Here is a 14,910-nt window from a genome sequence, read left to right as displayed (position 1 = left end):
GGAGGCGCGTGATGGCGTGTGGAGGAGTGTAACGGTGTGGAGAGAAGTTGGCTGCGCCTGCTGCTACTCCACCTCGAGCTGATGCAGTAGGGCCTTGCCCTTCTTGTTGATCTCGTTCATGAGCGTGTAGATCGCCACCTTGATGTCGTGCTCCACCTTCCTCTTGCTCTCCTGCACCTCGTTCAACCTGAGCACACGTACACACGCGAGTACGGTTATGGGTGTGCGTGAGTGTCTGCGTGACGAAGTTGTGCGTGCACGTGTGTTCGTGCAAGTGTGGCCTTCACACGTGCTTTCGCTAACAGCACATGCCCCGACGGCGTTGTGCAAGCTATACGGGGAATCTTTTACTTGGTCAATAACGCAGCACGCCGGCCTCACCGGTTCTGCACTTGGTTGGCGGCGATTTGGACGTAATTCCTCTTCTCTTGCAGCTTGGCCATAAAGGTCTCAATGATGGTCTTCTGGTTCTGAAAGGCTTCTTCCAGAAACTGGTACCTGCCGGGCGACGGGAAGCAAAGCACGCACGCGCACACGTAAGTTCATGTGCAAATAATGACAAGTACCCACCTGAGTATTGCATGTACTCACACACGCAGCAAAAACAGCCGTCGTTTAGCAACACCAAGTGGCGATGACATCAGAGCGGCGCTTGTGCCAGACTAGGTACACTTTGAGACCATGCGTGTGAAATGTGTTGAAGGCATGCTGGCGGGTGGACACAGGGGAGGTCCAGGTGTTACAGGTTAGGGTGACTGACTAGCACCACTTGGATCCTGCTCTGCCACCTCGTTGCGTTTTAAACCCTAGTAACAATTAAGTACACTTTCTCACAGCCACACGTACAAGCAATAACGCCCACTGAATCAATCACGCTCAACTCTACTCACCAACTTCCCCCAACCAAAAACACCAGTCAACCTGACCACAAACAACAAGCACAAGCGCACACTAAAATACCACGAGCCAACGCGACCACGGATATAAAAACAACAAATCAGCAGCAGCAGCAGAAGAAGGTGCCGGCTGCAGCCGACACACACCTGTGTTCCTTGTGCTCAAGCAGCTGGCAGTCGCGGCAGGTGAGGCGGTCGCACGTCTCGCAGAACAGCTTCAGCTGCTCCTGCTTGTGCACGGGACACAACACGGGGCGCTGGCCCGACAGGCCCAGCAAACCGTCTACACGGGGGCGGGGCGGGGAGCACGGTGTGAACCGTCGGGCAGAGGCAGACGCAGGTCAATAACGAAGGTAACACGGGGGGGGCTGGCGGGGGGGTACGTGGCACACATTTGTAAAGGTCTCGCCATTTTTTTCGTTTGGGTGTGTGGCGACGCGGCCCAGCGGTGGCGGGTTAGGCCGCTTGTTAATGGGGTTCGCTGTTCGAAACCGGAAGGCCACCCTGGTTAATGCTCCACCTGTGTACGAGCCCAAAAACACTACGCGTTGTCTGCTCCGCAGCGTGCGTTAAAAAAGTCCCGCGATGTCCTTCGAGAAAAATAAACACATTGCGTGCCGGCATCATTGTCCAAATTAGAAATATTACCTGCAAATTACTGGGATTATGCACAGTAAGGTCACGCTGTGATCCTGCACACTGTCTGTGAAGCACAGCGCCTTCCTTTGTGATAGCCCAGTGCGAGAAGAATCGCACAAATACCAAACGTACTCAGTTCTAGCTATTATTATTATCAACATCATCATCATCGTCCAGGGTTCATTATGAGCACCAACCCTCAAGAAGCCTCGCAGAGCAGCGCACCTCTCGTGTCACAGAATGGTTGCGGAAGGGATTTTCGTACAGGAAAAAACCTTTCAGTGACAGGTCTATTCTTTATGTAGCCACGGATATTCTCTGGAGAATTATAACTCTGAAACTAGAGTTATAATTCTCCAGGGATTGAATTTGGTACAAATAAGTGCGAAACCAATTTGTATGTGATAGTTTTTGTTTTGTTGTGCAGATATTGGTGACGAGGCTGAGACCATTGCCTCCCTCCACTTGAGAATTCGGTTTAACCGCAGGCAGCTGTAAAACCCGGATTTGCACCCAGGAACTAGGTGGAAGCAGCTCAGCACTTTGACCTCTCAGCCACCTGGTTGGCCCTCTTAACAAAATTGATTGTCATCGATCAATCAACGGATCGATTACAGCGATTCACCCCCCACACCAATTCACTGAAATGTCCCGGTTCAACCAACGCCACTGCTACAATCACCATGAAAACCACCACTGCCGCGCCCCCCAAACTCCTCACCGGCGGTGTCGTCCTTAAGGCGAACGGTGTGGTCTTTGGTGAACTTGACGCGCTGGTGCGCCTCCACGCACGTGCGGCACAGCCACTCCACGCACTCCACGCAGAAGCCCGCTGCCTCTGCGTTATCCTCGCAGCTCGTGCACACCTGCCCCGCCACAGCAACAACAAACAAGCTGGTCAGCAGGGCCACTGCCGTATTCAAGATGTTGTGGCATTACAACATCCACACAATGTTCATGTGCATTGCCTAGAAATAACAATTATCTTTATTTACTACAACTACTACTATTGTATCTAACCAGGTAAAGCCAAATGAGCTATTGGCCCTTTTTCAGAGGCCACCTGGCCACGAATTATAGCTCATTGAATTGGCTTATATCACAATCAGACGTGTGAATTTCTAGAAGCCAAATAACCTGAAAGCATGTTTCTAAATGTGGAGGGAAAAACCGGAGGCACGTGGAGAACAATCTACGCGACCACCATGGGACTCGTCAGGGTCCAGGATCATACAGACAACCTCCTGTACACCAGGAGAGGGAGATAACATCTCGCCAGGAAAGCATCACCAAGTTTCAATAACCTTTTTCAGGAGGGTATTGCTACATTGGGGTGCCATGGTAGCGAGATGTTAACTACCTCGCCTGGTATGCAGGAGGTCGTGGGTTCGATCCCGACGCTGATGCCTGTGTATTTGTAGTTTGCGCGTCTCTCTCCCCGTGGTCGCGTGCATTCTCCGAGTCCTCTGGTTTTCCCCTCCACATTTAGAATCGTGCGTTTAGAGTATTTGGCTGTTATAAAGTTCAACATAAGCCACTTCTCGTTGATGTATCATTTGTGGCCAGGTTGCTTCTGAAAACGAGCTACATAGCTCAGTGGGCCTTACCTGGTAAAATAAAAATAGTTTAAATGGTTGATAGTTTAGTTTTCATAGTTTCAGTTCAGAGTTCACATTGAGATGTTTGGTCAAATGCTTCGACAAAGGAGTCTTTTTTATTACGCCAGGAAATTGGAGAAAACCCCACCATGCATTACGACGCGATAACGCTGAGAAATCCGCATAGCCATTGTCGTAAAAAGCCACTTGTACCGCCATCTCGCGGCCACCTCACATAGCAGAAAAAAGGCTCAGCGTCTCCCAGTAGACAACGACCTCGATACGAAACCGGGATTTGGCGGATCGCGCTCGGAACAAATGCCAAAACGCAGACGTGTCGAAATCGTTCCTTTTGCGAACAGGAGGGAAACATGTTGACAAATACAAACAGGCAACAAGAGAAACGAAACGTTAAAAAACCAAAGGGCTTCGGCAAACTTGTTGCAAAATCACCGGCAGGAAACATTAGCGATTGCCCAATTGCCACTCCTCGAAACCTCATGATAACCTCCCCCCCCCCACCCCCAACCAATCAGGGCGCGTGCGAGCACTGGGTGCGAGTGGGTAAGTCAGGAGGTCACGCACGGATCGGGAACTAGATCAATGACCAAAACGCGCTTCCCCCTTTGCAGCTTGCCGGTTCCTGCTGGCAAAGTGCAAGGCCACCACATCGGTACCGGGGGAAATGGCCACAGTTCCGTGGCCACACACAGACACATTCCAGCACGTTGTAGCTTAAGTGAGGAGTATTCTTAGGTTTTTTCGGTAAAGTCACGTAGGTAAAAACATAAAAAAGTAAAATAAAATAAAAATTACGACGTTTCGGAGGCAACACAAGCTTCCGTCTTCAGGTGGTACCGTCACAGCTACGACAGCTGTATCAAGTAAATGAGAGATTGCAGGAGCTACCACTCCGTTTATATAATGGTTGGAGAAGGAGTGGTAGCTCCTGCAATCTCTCATTTACTTGATACAGCTGTCGTAGCTGTGACGGTACCACCTGAAGACGGAAGCTTGTGTTGCCTCCGAAACGTCGTGATTTTTATTTCATTTTACTTTTTAATGTTTTTACCTACGTGACTTTACCGAAAAAACCTAAGAATATGAATCATTGCAGTCACGAAAGCTTCAAATCTAGAATTGAGTGAGGAGTGTGCAGTGGCGTAGTCACGTGCTGGGCATGGGACCATCTGCAAGGCATGCAATGGAATTCGCTCGTCAAATTTTTACTTAAGTACCAATTTCTTTACACTTTGCAGTAGTTGCTGAAGGGATGTTAACGTTTATTATTATTATTATTACACATGCTATGTGTAATCGCTTGCTATGTGTAATCGCTTGCTATGTGTAATCTCTATTAAGTAATTAGCTGGTAATATTTCAACATTGGACTTTTTGGCCAGTACCAGTTAAACTCTAAGTTGTTTTTCGCGACGGGAGGAAACTGGTGAACTCGGGAAGAAACCCATGCAGAACAGGGGGAGAGCATACAAACTCCACACAGAGTAGGGAATCGAACCCAGGCCCTTCTTCCCGTGAGGCATAAGTGCTATTATTGATACTCTGCTGCTCTGGGCAGGGTGACGCATCGCAGAGAACAAATGCAACATCTAACACAACGGATTCTATCGAGCAATATTTGAATGTTTCATTTCTATTTTAGTGTGCCCACATTCACCACTGTTAACCGCACACACATCACCCACGAGGCAGTTGTGCAAGTCAATAACTGCGGATGTTGCAAGTGACCGAGTTAGTGAAGACTCTCTGCAAACGCTGCAGTCATTAACACAAGCAGAAACCAGTTTTGATTTGCCACTTGTGAAGCAAAGAGTTTGTGGACCACATAACAAGGTAAAAGTGCAGCCCTACAATTGCTTGCCCAATCCACTGCTGATGGAAGGACCTCTGCAATCTTTGATCATGCGACATCTAGCAGAAACATTTGATGAGGAAAAAATGTGCTCATGCTCCATTTCACTTCACAATGTTTAAACAAATTTAACTGACACAGAGGTGGCTGGGCTACTTAAAGATCAGAGCGCTGAGCTGGGACACAGCCGAGCTCCTGTGTTCAAATCCAGAGTTCCCTGTGTTCAAATCCAGAGTTCCCTTTGATTAAATCCAGAGTGTAGTTGACTTGAAAGTCATCGCGTGGTCACCAATGGACTGGACAAAAAAGCCATCTCATAAAAATTAGATTTTTCACTTCATTTGGCTAAATTAAAGATCTGAGAATTAAAAATATCAGTTTTGACTGCCATACAATCAACATTATTCTCCATGGAAGGCCAAGTGGGAAAGTACCACCCCCTGACTGTGTGGTCCAGAGGTCATTTGAAGGGATCTCAGAAGTAATTTTGTGATATCCAATTCTACGAGCCGTTCTCTAGTACGAAGGGTTGCGCTGCTTCTGCGAGAGATCCGAGTGGATTCTTCATCTCATGACGTGACAATGACAGCAACAAGTGGAATTGGAGACTAAAAATACCCAATTATTTTTTTGTATCACAAGATCGTGAGAGGTGGCGATGGCCATCCAGCAGAGCATTGAACATTTCTGATGATGATACATAAATCATCATCATCATCATAACCACCGCGACCATATTGGCACTACCTGCTTAGAACATCAAATTACAGCAAAGCATGACAGTTGGTGATTAATGGGCTGACTGGCTTGTCGGTGTAATTTTACAGTGGGTGAATGTGTAATGCTATGACTCACTCACTGACTCAAGTCAGCGGAGAAGGATTTGCTCACAGACATAATAAACGGATGTGTGAAATGAAGCAGCTGGGCGGCGTTAATTTAAGTCACGTGTCGTATGAAATGAACGGCTCATGTAAAATAAAGTTGCGGGCCATGTGAAAATTAAGATGCAGGAAATGTAAAATTAAGTCACAAGGTAGTAAATGAAGCCTGTGGGTCTTATGAAATTAAACTGTGGGCAGTACATTCCCCACCCGAGGCCTCATGATTCAGTGGGTGGATGTGTATCTCGATGACTCACTTGCTGACTCACTCAGTGGAGAATAGTTCTCTCACTGACTCACCATCTCACACTGGCTAACTAATAGTCATGGTCTGTCTGCTAAGGCACCTAGTCAATAATTAATCATTCCACCCACTCAAAGAAGTGTGTTTAAGTGACCTACATAGAAACGCATTGGAATAACTGACTGTTGCCTTCTTTGTATCCGTGTTAATAGTGCTAACCCTTAGTTAAACACACTTGACTATGTATAAGCTCTATACATGAACTTTACATGTAACCAGGTGAGGGCCATATTGGGCATTGTAAACAGCAGACGACAGTGCAGAAAAAAAACATCGTTAGACTGCCTTATGCTCCCACAAGGAGGCCCTCATCTAGTAATGGATTGATAAAATGGGGTTGCACATATACATGAATATGAACGCACACAGAGATAACGTTAACCTTTGCTGCTCGAGAGCATCTTTAAATGCGGCACACCGTACGGTGTTGTGATGTTGCCAGCCCGGCCGCCTTAAGGAAAAAGAGCCAAAAAAAAAAGGTAGGTTTGCTTACTGATACTGGGAAGTTGTGGGCAGTCCCCCTCTAACAACAACAGAGGGCAGAGAAGCAACGCTGAAAATAATTATACAGGTAGGAACAACAGTTCCACACTGCCCACCAGGGATTATTTGTCTGTCGTGCATAGCCCCTCCCAAACATGTACGCTCCCGGATTGGTTGAAGTGCGTCACGTGACCGCGAGCTTTCTGTCGTGCACGAATGCGCTGTCCAACCAAGTTCCTACCTACTCTGAAGGAACGTGTTCGGAACTCTGGGTGACTAAAACGCAGCAAGTGGAGACAGCACAGGTGGTGCATCTGCTAGTCATCTCTCAGTCACTCCATAACACCTGGGTATGTCCCAGGACCTCCTGCCAGTGAGCCTTCCATACTTCGCATGGCCCCAAACTCGGCCTAACTTGGCACAATTTCTGTGGCGATGTCACTATCACTCAGTGGCAAATGGCAGCTGTTGTTGATGTTGTGCTGATATGTGTACTGATATAATTATGTGTGTGTGTATATAGAGTTCTTGTGTGTGTATACATTTGTGGGTGAGTGAGTGTAGGTGCAACTGGACTGATGACCAATGATAACTACGGAGCGGCCACCAAGGAATGCAACTTGTCCGAGAAGTCACCCACAGAGGAGACGCAGCGATGAAATCAGTTTGTGCGCAGGTGCCCGGCAGATTATTACATCTCACCAGCATCCTAAGAGTTGGATAAGTGTACCTGGGTGTGAGCACGGGGAGTGGTAGCGTAGTGGTTAGAGCACTACGCTGTGACCTCGGCGACCAGAGTTCGATTCCCGCTCACAGCCAACATCGGTGACGATTGTCTGAACCCATCCTGGGCCTCCCTGAAGTCGACTGAGAATTAAACGATTACCTTGCGTGGTGTGTAAGCATTACCACTGGGGAAAGTTGGCACATTCAGGATTTCTCCAAAGCTACTATGAAGTAACTATTCGTATGCCTATTTAAAAAAGACTGGTCATCAGAAAATATTGACTTAAAACTTTCATGACTGCAGGAATTCATTTATATTAGATGTTTTATTAACTTTGTTATTATTTTTCTATCTACGTGACTTTACCGAAAGAACCAAAAAATATCAGAAAATATGTTTTTAATTCTCATCAAGCCCCTTGGTGTAGATACCAGTCTCCCAACTCTCAACCACACACCATCTTTCTGGCCTCTCCAATTACATGGCATGAATAAGGGTCATTGCCAAAAAGGTCGCCTGTAATATATTTTTCCCTTCAAGGCCACAGTGTTACTGGCGAATGTGTTGAGTTTTTTTGGTTTGTTAAATACGGTTGTGCACCACAGCCACATCGCAGCATCACCTCATAAACTGGCACATTCACGGTGATCTAGCCATGGGCTAACTTTCCATACAACGAAAATGATATACAGTGAGTGTGGCTGGCGTTTCGGACAATGGTCCTCCTTCAGAGCAGAGCACGAACGAGGAATGCAGCGAAAGTGTTTTCGTTGTGTGGCCGGGGGTGCATTTCTAGCCACACAGCTCCCTCATGTGCCGTGTTCGCCACTGTAGGTGTTCGCGAACAGCACGTGCCCCGGCAGCCTGTTACAGCGACGTGGTAGGGATGCGGGGGGGGGGGGAGAGGTTTCACCTGGCTTGTGCTCTCGGTCGCGCTGGGCTGCTGCTCTGGGCCGTCGCGCACAAAGTAGTTATCGAGGACATCCACCAGGCGGAACTCTTGTTGACACACGGGGCAACGAACCACTGTGACGCACACACAACAGAACAACCAAACAGTGCCCGGGTTATGCTTAAGGCGATCAGCTGCTTAACTTCGCCCCACGCAACTAAATCCATTTAATGTGGCCGAGACCAGTTGCTCACAGTAGAGGCGCGACTACCAAGCATGGATCTGCCCGGCGTTTTGTAGTGACAAATTTCACCATCATGTGACACATTTGTCAACTGTGATTGACTCTTACCATCCTGATGTGGGAGGGGGAGAGCAAAGCAGTTAAGGAATTGGGGTTATGAAGTAGCATTGTTAGCTGAAATTATGAAATTGAGATTGCAGTTCCTTACGAATGACAAATACAATAGTAACTGTGCTCTCACTTCTGGTTCAAGGTCACAATAAAATAAAATCCAGAAATTATTCATTTGATCAACATTTTTAGTGAATTTGGCAACCCCTAGTTGCCACAGGGCATCACGTGAACCAATTACATCAAGCTGTCATGACCAGCGTGAAGTATGGTAAAAAAAACATTGTAAACATTTTTTCCATCACTCCCACTGCATGGGGGAGTGGGCCTTCACCCAGCAGTCGACTGATATAGGGCTGTATTTGATTTATTTCTCTAGACTAATCAGAGATGTGGGAGGACAAGAAACACAAAAAGTATTTCTAAAGAAGTTAGTTTTCAATTACGACCTAAACAATACGTTATATACAGCAGGAATCAAATAATCCGCGTTGATATGGTGGGACAATTTCGGGGGTTCTGTTTTGCGTGGCGCACCACGGAGGTTAGACTTATAACACTTGTCTACAATGTCATAGACGTCATCTGCTTCAGAGATGAAATATGCTGTTTATTATGGATTTGGATGTGCTGAGTTCAAATGGCAATTAAAACAACTGATTGGCTACTGTTCCCAAGATATTTCAGTTTTCAGATTTTACATCTATAGATATGTTGTGTAGATATGGTTTTACTCATAAATTGTAAACCTAGGTCTTTTCATGTCTTTATGGTTGTTTTACATGATGTCACCTGTCCTGTTCATGTAACACTTTAAAAATCAGCAAAAGGGTTGTACAAAATAACATTTATTATGAAACAAAAGGCAAAAACTATTATGTATATACAAGTACATAGTTTAGTCCTTATTGAGTGTCTACTCAGCGCTTCTTGGCTTGTCTCTTGTATTCATTAAATGGAACATCTCTTGTCACTGTCCAGCAAAGGTCTGCAAGCATTGATGGGCTCCATTTGCCATGCTCATGGCTCACTGCTCTGCAGTTCGGTGCGAAAAAAATCTAGATGAGAGTGCAAAAAAATGTATCTTTAGTGACATGTTGCAACCAAGGCTTTTGTATGCCTTGAGGAGGTTTTCCACCAACTCCCTTTAGTTGTCTGCCTTGTTTCCAAGAAAATCTGTTGCCATTGACTGGAAGGCCTTCCATGCCCTCTTTTCCTTGACACGCAGTGCACTGTCAAATGCATCATCTCGAAGAAGTTCACGAATCTGAGGACCAACAAAGACACCTTCCTTTATCTTAGCCTCACTTAACCTTGGACATATTCCACGGAGGTACTTGAAATCTGCTTGTGTTTTGTCAATTGCTTTGACAAAGTTCTTCATCAGACCCAGCTTGATGTGTAAGGGTGGTAACAAAATCTTCCTTGATTCAACAAGTGGTGGATGCTGAACACTTTTCCTCCCAGGCTCCAATGACTGTCGGAGTGGGCAATCTAACCTCGATGTAGTGGTAATCTCTCGCGCGACTATCTCATTCGCAGAGAAAACAGGAGTACTTTGTGTATCCAGTCTTCAGACAAAGCAAGAGAACAACAACCTTCAAACCGCCAAAGCTGCCACTGATGTTGGTCAGTTTAAGCACCTCAAAAGTTATTTCATGTTGTCATAGGTTTCCTTCATATAGATTGCATGACCAACTGGAATTGATGGCAAAACATTGCCATGATGCAGCAAAACAGCTTTAAGACTCATCTTCGATGAATCAATGAACAGTCTCCACTCATCTGGATCATAAACAATGTTGAGGGCTGCCCTCACACCATCGATGTTGTTGCAGGCTACAAGATCACCTTCCATGAAGAAGAATGGGACAAGATCCTTTTGACGGTCACAGAACATGGAAACCCTAACATCACCTGCCAGGAGATTCCACTGCTGCATTCTGGAGCCCAACAGCTCTGCCTTACTCTTGGGTAGTTCCAAATCCCTGACGTCTTTCAGTTCACCTTGTGTCATGAGGTGTGGTTCAGATTGATCATAATCAATCTGTGAATGTTTTCACACAGATGCGGTGTGCTGTGGATTATGCAATGAACAAGCAGTGCGTTTCCATCAATCCGCAAACATTTTGCAGATTTCAGGGGAAGCACGGCACAGGTCAAATAGATTAATTAAATGCACGGATAATGAGGTTACAATTTCTTCTAAGACCAAAAATCCTCTTCTACTAAAAAAACTACATCAGCACAACTAACCTACAAAGTAAACTTTTTTGTTAAATAAAAATGCCAAGTAAAAAAAATATACACGTTTTACCTCTGCATTTCTCTGTAGCTGTCACTGCAACTCTGCGTGAGCCCTGACCCACTTCTGTTGGCTGCGGTCTGCTGACCATTTTCACTCCGCCCGCAGTGCCACGGATAGCGTGAATTGTCGTAAACCACCGATAACCCAAGAGTAACGAGGATTTGCCAGTTATTGGATAACTGGATTACTGGATTTCAGCTGCAATAGTGATGGCACGTGTAAAGCTAAAATAACCAAATATTTAATCTAAATCTTAAACTATTGCCATTCCTAATAAATAGCCAATATACACATCCTACACAATATATCCATTTACAGCCCCTTTCTCAAACCACTGCTGGATGAAGGGCTTCCCACACCGAATTGGCCATGGGGGGGGGGGGGGTTAGAACATACTTCATCACACTGGTCAGTCTGGGCTGGTGCCTGAGACATATACATTACTTTTGTTCCAAATTATCTCACAACTGCTCCATAAACAAGTAACAAAAAAATGATTATCAAGAGTATTACAGATGAGTGTTTCTTTCATTTAAAACAATTTTTATCCACGAAACATGCCTGGTGCATAAAACGTACAAATTGTACAAAAATCACTTTCACCGACATCTCTCAGTGACCAAAAATTAAAGGGTCAAAATTAAAGGTTAAAGAGGCCTTTAGAGAGATGGAGTAGTTAACTTAATATGAACTTTCCTCAATATTTACCACTGTGGCTGGGATACTTAGCGCCATCACATCACAATGTGAAATCCCATTGTCATATCACTACCGCTGTTATTATTATACCACCCACACATGACAAGTGGTGGCCTTTAAGGTTTGTGTACATACCTGAGTCCGACCTCTATATACGTGCTATGGAAAAGGCCATTGCCAAAAACGTTACCGGTAATATATATATATTTTTGTTCCGTTTAAGGCAGTGTTATTAACAAAAGCGTTGAATTAATTTATTTAAAAAAAATGAAAGTTGCACCCAGGAATGCATCACTAAAGTTGAGCATGCTAATTGTGTTTACAATGACCACACAACCACAGGTCCACCCATCATACAACGTACCAGCAACATTTTCTATGTACATATTTTAATACAAATGACTTTATTTGGTAATGCTGACTGATTAATTATTTTGAAGCGCTTGACAATGTTTAGGTCCAATAGGTGATCACAATAATGGTGTCAATACAAATGCTGATGCTCGCGTGATGCGGATGACTTAATAATAAAACTTGAGTCAAATGTAAATGATGATCATCATTAATGCTGCTGCTCATGTCCATATGCTGGCGATGCTCGTGATTGGTGATGACGCTCAAGTTAAGTTCAATTTAAGCGACGTTGTTCGTGGAATTGCTTCTGCTATTGGTGATTGTGATAATGACGAGTAAAAGTTTAATTCACGCGACGATTATAACGATGGTGGTGGTGGTGCTGCTCACGTTCATGCTGTTGTTCAATTTAAGCGACGCTGCTCGTGTTATTTCTGCAATGATTGTCATGATGATAAAAGTAGAGTTCAATGTAACGATTAGAGCGATGATGACGGTGGGTGCTGCTCGTATTCACGGTGTTGTTGAATTTAAGCGACGCTACTCGCAGTATTGCTTCTGCTTTTGTTGATAAAAGTTCACTTGTGATAACGACGATAGTGGTGCTGCTCACGTTCATTCTCAATCTACACGCTACCGCCGCCGATCAGCATCAGCTAATCAATTAAGATAACATCATGCTTTCTCGACGCGACTGAAAAGTTGAGCTTCCCACCCACCTTGGGCAATCTGGACGCGGGTCTCGCCGCCGTTCATCGCTCCGGGGCCCGGCGGCACCCCGAGCCGCCTCTCCTCGGGCGGGGGGAGGCACGCGTGGCAGAACGAGTGCAGACACGGCAACAGCTTGGGCTCGCGGCTCTGCAGGCTCTCGCGGCACACGAAGCACGCCTCCAGCAGGTTCACCGGCGGCGGAGGTGGAGGAGGAGGCGGCGGCGGCGGAGGCAGGGAAGGTAGCGATTGTTTGGTGGTCCGATCGCCATCGCCGCTGTTACGACCGCCGCTGCTGCCGCCGCCGTCGATCGCAGATGCGGCCGCGGCGGCGACGGCGGCAGCGGCGGCGGCGGTGGCAGCGGCGGCGTCGCCGTTACCGCCATCGCCGCTTTCTCGCTCCTCTGCGGCCTCGCGCTCCGCGAGAGCCTCGGCGTCTCCTGCTCGGGCTGCGGGATTTGGCGCGAGGTCCCCGGCGGGGGAGGCGCGAGAGTTGCCGTCGCCGCCGCGCGCCAAAGCGCCGCCGGTACTCCCGCCGTCCGCCATCTTGTGTGGGGCGGGTGGGGGGTCGAGGCTGAGGGGGGGGGGATGGCGCGCGGGGGGGGGTCGAGGCTGAGGGGGGGGGGGCTGACGGGGGGGGGGGGATGGCGCCCTCAAGTGGCCGAGCCGTGCCACTACTACTACGGGCACGAGTGAAGAACGCACAGAGTACCGTAATTATTTATATTTTATGGGTTATTTCGGTAAAGTGACGGAGATAGGTTTAAAAAAAAATGGTAAAAAAATTAGAAAATAATAATAAAAGAAACTACGACGTTTCGATCGCAACATTAAAGCGATCGTCATCAGGAGGAAAAAAAAAGTAAAGCTGCTGAGGCAGGCTGTTTTAAAGGTTTAGAATGGGTGTAGCCTCAGGGTCATAAACAAAGTGGGCGGGGCCAGTGATGTTAATGTGAGTAATTAGCAGAGGTGGGACAAAGTCATTGTTATGCAAGTCACAAGTAAGTCTCAAGTCTTTGCTCTCGAGTCCCGAGTCAAGTCGAGTCAAAGATGAGGCAAGTCCAAGTCGAGTCTGAAGTCATCAAAATCATGACTCGAGTCTGACTCGAGTCCAAGTCGCATGACTCGAGTCCACACCTCTGGTTAGCATGTTAATGTCAGATAGGGGAGCGGCCTCCTGGACGAGGGCACGGAAGTGGCTGCTAATCTCTCACATTAACATAGCCACTTCCATGCCCTAGTCGAGGAGGCCGCTCTCCTCCTATCTCACAGTTTCATGTTAATCTCTCACATTAACATCATGCTAATCCCTCACATTAACATAGCCGCTTCCGTGCCCTAGTCGAGGAGGCTGCTCTCCTATCTTACAGTTACATGCTAATTTCTCACATTCACATCACTAGCCCCAGCCACTTCTTTATGACCCTTGGGCCCACACCCATTTCAAACCTTTTTAAAACAGTCTGCCTCAGCAGCAGAACATGCTTTCCCACCTGATGACGGACGCTTGTGTTGCGCCCGAAACGTCGTGATTTATTTTATTTTATACCTACGTGACTTTACCGAAAGAACCAAAGAGTATTGATTCCTGCAGTCACGAAAGCTTCAAATCAAGAAAGATTAGCATAATTGTTTTTTTACTTTTCTATCTGGCAACAAAACTGACACCTTTTTTACAAGGAGTCATGTTTGCATAGACCACAATACCTGCACCATAATGCAAACAAAAAACATAACTCTGATAATATATTTTTTACTGGCAAATGAGGTTCCAATAGAGTAAAGATTAGCATGTTAATGTAAGATCGGAGAGCGGCATCCACGAGGGCGCGGAGTTGGCTATGTTAATGTGAGAGATTGACATGTTAATGGGAGATCACAAAGCAGCAACGTCGAGCTCGTCGAGATCGGTGGCTGTGTTAGTGTGGGAAATTTAACCTGTTAATGTAAAATCAGGGAGCCGAAAATAACTATGTCAAGAATCAACAGGGAACCGTACTCTTTGGTTCTTTCGGTAAAGTCACGTAGGTATAAAATGTAACAAATCACGACGTTTCGAGCGCAACACATCAGGTGACGGACGCTTGTGTTGCGCCCGAAACGTCGTGATCTATTTTATTTTTCTACCCACGTGACTTTACCGAAAGAACCAAAGAGTATGGATTCCTGCAATCACGAAAGCTTCAAATT

The 14,910-nt window shown here is 46.4% G+C and overlaps 1 protein-coding gene across 1 annotated transcript in view; it reads right to left on the bottom strand.

The window, feature by feature from the left end:
• The window catches only part of LOC144728028 (E3 ubiquitin-protein ligase TRIM33-like), a 32,310-nt gene extending 19,044 nt beyond the window's left edge, over positions 1-13,266 (bottom strand). The window contains exons 1-6 of the mRNA XM_078607239.1: positions 12,732-13,266; positions 8,318-8,430; positions 2,257-2,401; positions 1,044-1,179; positions 382-498; positions 73-187 (exon numbers count right to left, since the gene is read on the bottom strand). Coding sequence (XP_078463365.1) covers positions 73-187; positions 382-498; positions 1,044-1,179; positions 2,257-2,401; positions 8,318-8,430; positions 12,732-13,266 — 1,161 coding nt within the window. The remainder of the gene's footprint in view (positions 1-72; positions 188-381; positions 499-1,043; positions 1,180-2,256; positions 2,402-8,317; positions 8,431-12,731) is intronic.
• Between the last annotated feature and the right edge of the window lie 1,644 nt (positions 13,267-14,910).

This window comes from Lampetra planeri, chromosome 27 (genome assembly GCF_965212315.1).
Source record: "Lampetra planeri chromosome 27, kcLamPlan1.2.h2, whole genome shotgun sequence".
NCBI lineage: Eukaryota > Metazoa > Chordata > Hyperoartia > Petromyzontiformes > Petromyzontidae > Lampetra > Lampetra planeri.
This window is presented reverse-complemented; position numbering and strand designations above follow the sequence as displayed.